The sequence below is a fragment of the Penaeus japonicus genome, unplaced genomic scaffold (genome assembly GCF_977035675.1).
Source record: "Penaeus japonicus unplaced genomic scaffold, GWHDUDI00000001_assembly GWHDUDI00000007, whole genome shotgun sequence".
Classification (NCBI taxonomy): Eukaryota; Metazoa; Arthropoda; class Malacostraca; order Decapoda; family Penaeidae; genus Penaeus; species Penaeus japonicus.
The window spans coordinates 9,751,937-9,758,347 of NW_028234409.1; the positions used below are offsets into that span (position 1 = coordinate 9,751,937).

The window sequence follows — 6,411 nt, forward strand, 5'->3', positions numbered from 1 at the left end:
AAAGATTTGTTCCAAAGTGTCACTCTCTGATGCATTTTTGATATGTAAAATTATTCGTCTATAGAATCTCATTAATTCTGACTCTAAGGTATCCCACATTTATCCTGTAAGTGAGTTCAGTTATATTTATTGTCTAACTTGAAAACAAAATTGTATTTTCACTCCTCAAAGGTTTGCCCACCACGTTGGTAGCAGTTGTTTTAATTTGGGAAGTGCTAAAGGTAAGAAATATTGATGCGTGATGTGGCAAAGTGGTCAGTATTTGCATTTATAGGATATGTGTATCTCTGTATTTATCCGTGTCTATTTTAACTTTGTCTATTGAAATCTTTGAAGTCACTGGTTAAGGGTGAAATAAATGTATCAATATAACTTATCTAATTTTATTGATCGGTTTAAAATTTCAGGTTCTCTGATGACATTGAAAAGGAAATCTATCTTCCGAGTGTTTAGAAAAATGAAACAGCATGATGCAGCGGGCGATCGTGGGAGGAGCGTCTCAGGGCAGGTAGGCCATGACGGTGTCCATGAGCTGCGTGCCGTTAAGTGGACACATGGGGAAGGCGGCGCCGCAGTCCCCGCCTCGGCCGCCGAAGGTCCTGGCCTGCAGGTACGCCCCCCTGGCGCCCCCGGGTGGAAGGACCCCTTCCCCGGGCTTCACGTCGGGTCTGGTAACAAAGAGGAAGGGTTGAGTAATGAGCATGCAAAATAAACAAACTTTCAATGCAATCATTAACTCTGGAACACATAGATACAGGCACGAGCCCCCTTAGAGAGACGGCCTGGCACTCACCCGAGCATGGCCAGGATGGCCAGCTCCTCCTGCACGAGGTCCTCCTCCTCTTGGCTGGCCAGCTCGCACACCAGCCTCATGCCGCAGCCTGTCACGTCCTCCGCTCGCACCAACTCCAGGCGTATCTGCATCCTCCAGGTCCTTCTTCCCGCCTCGACGGTGGAGCGACGCCCCCTGGTGGCGGTGCCTCCTCCTGCCACGCGCGATTCCTACGTCCTCCGCCTCGGGAGGCGAGGGCGGCCAAGCCCGCAGTACGCCCAGACCTACAGCTCCTGCGACGGCCAGGCCGGCGAGTTCCCCCCGCGCCGCCTGCGGTCCCTGCCACAACACTCCGGTGTGACGGTGGTCGTCATTGCTGCCAACGGGACCTGGAGAGACACGCCCCCAAAGCTCTTTAAGAAGGAGCGGGAAAGGAAACTGGGGGCCATTGCCGGTTAGTGGCGGCTCTTTCGCAGTGAAGAGGAGATAAAAGTTTAGTTATCTGGTGTCCCACCAGCATTAAAATTAGCAGCGTAATTTCACACGATATGCACAGATTTTCCCTTTCAGTAAACACAATACCTAAGAGCTTTCCAATAAGTCCCTGTACTAGAGCAAAAACATGATCAGGCCAAAAAATCTAAAAAAAAGATAACTCCCGTATGTTTCAAAAAGCAAATCCCAAACATATATAAACCATCACAGAGAGGGAAAAATCGGGGATCCCTACCTTCGTTACAGGAAAGCTGAAAGTGCTGAAAGTGAGTGTGTGTTCCGAGGAGCCACGAGGCTTAGGAGGCACTGTGCCAGGCCTAGAACCGCGCGGCCCTTATATACAATATTCACTGTGACTTTGCCCTTGCACTGTACAGTGATGTATGGGTGTCACCTCGAGAGAAGTCATGGGGGTGAAAGGGGTGAATGGGGAGAAGGGGTGGGTGGAGGAATGGGGAGGAGGGGTAGGTGGAGGAATGGGGAGGAGGAGGGAAGGAGGGGTTAGATGAGGGAATAGAGAAGGTGGGGGAGGGAGGGAAGGGAGATGAAGGTATAGATGGGGAGAGGAAGGAGAGGTTGAAGCTGGAGAAGATGGGGAATGGGAAGATATGGTAAAGATGGGAAGAAGAAGGAGAGGATATAGATCGAGAGAGGAAGGAGAGGGAAGTGAGGTGAAGCTTACTCTTAATTTCATCATCCTCACAATTGTGCATCATCACCAATCCGCCATTATCGTCAGAGAACAATAATCATGTACGTTGAACTTGAAATAAAGACGATTATTAAGCAGTTTCTATAAATATTTAATAAGTGGAAGTGGAAGGACATAAGCACCGGGAGAGAAATAAACATTTCATTATCATCCCCAGAGAACAATGGAGATGAGTTTTCAATTTGAAATGAAACAAACCATCAATCAGTTTCTAGTTTGACAAAGGAGACCGAAGCAGCAGAGGTAGGAAACGAGAAGGCTCAGCTAAGTGGAGACGTTCATCAAAATCAACTAACCACGAGAAGAAGAAGAAGAAGAAGAAGAAGGAGAAGAAAGAAAAAAAAAATATATATATATACATATATATATATCTATACTTTATATAAAATATATATACTCATATATATATATATATTATATATATATATATATATATATATATATATATATATATATATATACATATAATGATTATGACGATGAGTATTATCCTCACCAACAACAGACTGCACCATTCTACTGTCAGACATAGACCTCTTCCAATTTCCTCCAGTCATTTCATCAGTATTGTCTCTCTACCCAATTCCGCTGCCAATTTTCACCTATTCACACGCTATCCCGTCATAGATCTTGCCCTATGACCTTATCTGACCACTTATTATACTGTCTTATATGACGTGTTCACTGTCCTTTCTTCTTATTGCACCTACAGTATGTCTTATATTCCTGATTCTTCCTTTCCTATGCATTAAGTGTGGTTGATGGCCGTTATCTACCTTTCCATTTCTTTATGAGACTTTAATGATTTCCTCTTGGTCGTATTTCATGTTTTTGATCAATGTGTCATGACTAAGAACGAACTAGCTTTATACATCATGATTTTCTACATCATGGCTTTATACATCATGGCTTTATACATCATGGCTTTATACATCATGGTTTTATACATTATGGCTTTATACATTATGGTTTTCTACATCATGGTTTTATACATCATGGCTTTCTATATTATGTTTTCATATATCATGGCTTTATTCATCATGGTTTTATACATCATGCCTTTATACATCATGGCTTTATACATCATAGCTTCATACATCATGCCTTTATACATCATGGACTTATTCTATCATAGCACTCTCATACATCATGAACTTTAATACAATCCATGGCTTTATACATCATGGCTTTATACATCATGGCTTTATACATCATGGCTTTATACATCATGGCTTTATACATCATGGCTTTATACATCATGGCTTTATACATCATGGCTTTATACATCATGGTTTTATACATCATGGCTTTATACATTATGGCTTTATACATCATAGCTTCATACATCATGACTTTATACATCATGGCTTTATACATCATGGCTTTATACATCATGGCTTTATACATCATGGCTTTATACATCATGGCTTTATACATCATAGCTTCATACATCATGGCTTTATACATCATGGCTTTATACATCATAGCTTCATACATCATGGCTTTATACATCATGGCTTTATACATCATGGCTTTATATATCATTGCGTTATACATCATAGCTTCATACATCATGGCTTTATACATCATAGCTTCATACATCATGGCTTTATACACCAATTGGCGTTAATAACATTCATGACTTCGAGAAAGTGGTTTTTTGGTAAGGACGCACTTAATGATGTAATCTGGTTTAGAAACTATTTTTTTTCTCCTGCTTTTTTTCTTATAGAACGTTTAAAACTTCTCTTCTCACACCCATAAAAATAAATCAGTGAAGGAATATAGCGTCCCTGATTTCATTTTCTCAATCTGAAGTTATCAGAAAAATGTCTGACAAATCGATTTTTTTTTTTTTTTTTTTTTTTTTTTTGTTAACGCTCTTCATGATGTAATATGTTTATACGTATTTTTTTCTCGCTTTTTTTCTTTATTAACTTTCTTTCTCAACCCATTGGAAAGTTATGCATGCAAATAGAACAATATGTAGATTTATCGAATAGATGTTATAATTTCCAAGAAACAGTGATGGTATTTGGAAAATGTGTGTAGGTTTTTGAGACATGCAGTACTTGATAGATAATACCGCTACATGATCAACATTAACTAAACATACATGCATACATTCATACATAAAGAAAAATAGAATAGATAATAAGATAGATATATATATAATATATATTACCATATACTAATATATATATCAATTAATATATATATATATTATATATAAAAATGCATATATATATATATATATATATATATATATATATACCATATACATACATATACATAATACACACACACACCCACACTCACTAAACACCCCATATACACATACACACACACACACACACACATACAACACTAACGACACACACACACACACACACATATATTATATATATACTAATATATATGCATATATCATATATCAATATATATGATAGTGTGATTTAGACGGGATGTATATAATTTGTATATGTACATACATAAGGCTAGATACAAACATACACACACAATGTACTCACACACACACTACACGCAACACATTCTACACACACACACGTGCACATACCACAACACACACACACACACAACACAAGACACACACACAGAGTATATATATATATATATTATATATATATATATATATATATATATATATATAAATGTATAATATATATATATATACATTGCATATGCATACATACATACACACACACACCACATATGTATATATATATATATATATATATATATATATATACTATATATATATATATATATATATATCTAAAATGTATATATATATATGTACATACATATGCATACATGCATAGACACACACACACACATTACGCATTTAAAATATTTGTCTTGAAGTGTCCCTCTCTGGCGTACTGGCGATTTGTGCAATTGCTAAAATGAACCACGATGAATCAGCATGATTGGCATTTTGAAAGATTTCTTATTTCTCTCAATTCTGGTTGATCTCATGACAATGTTTTTTTTTTTTTTTTTTTTTTTTTTTTACGGGATGTTAAAAACTGCTCAAATAAACAAGCCAATTATGCACACAGATTCTTATTCTTAACCGGTTTTAGCAGATTAGATAAAGCCAGGTGTTAATCTTTTTTATAGATCAAAGGACCGGTGTTCAGTTAATTTGTTCCATCCTTATATTTAGCTTGTATTTGTAACATAATAAGATATTTTCAATGGGATATCATACTAGAATGTTGTATGAAGTTTTTATGAAGTTTTACAGGTTATTTCAGTTCCGGTTCCTAGAAGACAATATATCATGTCATGAAAGTAAGCCTGCGCCAGACATCACTTCTGTTTCATTATATGGCTAAGTAATTAGATAAACCTCCGTGTAGATTCAGTCAATATTATCAACTAAGGTTAAATATTTACAAATGTATCCTACCAACGTAATAATTATTTCGGCTATAAAGGGATGGCATTTTGCTTGTAACTTCAGACAAAAGCAAGCCAGGCTGCTACTGTTGTGTACTTTTCTATTTTATCTTCAAGGTAAGCCAGTTTAGCCTCAAATGAAAGACAGGTCGATTGAAAACAAACCTGCGTTTCAACTTTTCAAAGGATTATGCGTCGTGTTGTTTACATATGAATTATGTTGCATGTTGCATGTGTGGATCTGTCTATATGTCAGTTCATTGGAATCTTTATAGTCACTGGTCAAGGGTGATATAAATGTATCAATATCATTTATCGAACTTTATTAATCGTTTTGAAAATTCAGGTTCTTTGATAACAATGAAGAGGAAATATATCTACATGAAACTTCAGAAAATCTGCCTTCGGAATGCGTAGAGAAGTGAAATAGCGAGATGCAGCGGGCGATCGTGGGAGGGGCGTCTCAGGGCAGGTAGGCCATGACGGTGTCCATGAGCTGCGTGCCGTTGAGTGGACACATGGGGAAGGCGGCGCCGCAGTCCCCGCCCTGCTCGCCGAAGGTCCTAGCCTGCAGGTACTCCCCCCTGGCGCCCCCGGGTGGAAGGACCCCCTCCCCGGGCTTCACGTCGGGTCTGGCAACATGAAGAAAGGGCTAGGTCATGGGTATGCAAGTTGAACAAGCTTTCTTGATATTTCTCACTCAGTAACACACATACGGACACACACAGGCACGAGCCCCCCCTAAAGAGACGTCCTGTTACTCACCCGAGCAGGGCCAGGATGGCCAGCTCCTCCTGCACGAGGTCCTCCCCTTCCCTCTTCCCGCCCTTTTGGCTGGGCCAGCTCGCACCACCAGCCTCATGCCGCAGCCTCCCGCCCCCCCGCCCGACCGGTCTCGGCCGGTGCGTCCCACGTCCTCCGCCTCGCGGACCAACAACCTCGAGGGCCCGTTCTCATCTCGCGCCACACCGATACGTCCCGACCTCTTTAGACGTTGGAGCGACGT

General features: G+C 39.7%; 2 protein-coding genes across 2 annotated transcripts in view; both read right to left on the reverse strand.

The window, feature by feature from the left end:
• Window positions 1-396: 396 nt before the first annotated feature.
• Window positions 397-928, reverse strand: LOC122256625 (uncharacterized). The gene is made up of 2 exons (XM_043021439.2): window positions 794-928; window positions 397-668 (listed from the first exon to the last, which is right to left on the reverse strand). Exons 1-2 carry the CDS (start codon window positions 922-924, stop codon window positions 500-502), a joined length of 300 nt encoding a protein of 99 aa, XP_042877373.2. The 5' UTR covers window positions 925-928; the 3' UTR covers window positions 397-499.
• A 5,452-nt stretch (window positions 929-6,380) lies between these two features.
• LOC122256627 (carbohydrate sulfotransferase 11) overlaps window positions 6,381-6,411 on the reverse strand; it is a 9,565-nt gene continuing 9,534 nt past the window's right edge. The window contains exon 6 of the mRNA XM_043021441.2: window positions 6,381-6,411. This exon is cut by the window's right edge and continues 179 nt beyond it. The gene's annotated coding sequence lies outside the window, so the exon portion shown is untranslated.

Bases quoted from the DNA above. Each gene is read 5' to 3' on its own strand.
- LOC122256625 (XM_043021439.2), bottom strand. From the start codon at position 924: ATGCAGATACGCCTGGAGTTGGTGCGAGCGGAGGACGTGACAGGCTGC. The intron at 669-793 runs GTGAGTGCCAGG...CTTTGTTACCAG, and splicing joins GCCATCCTGGCCATGCTCGG to ACCCGACGTGAAGCCCGGGG.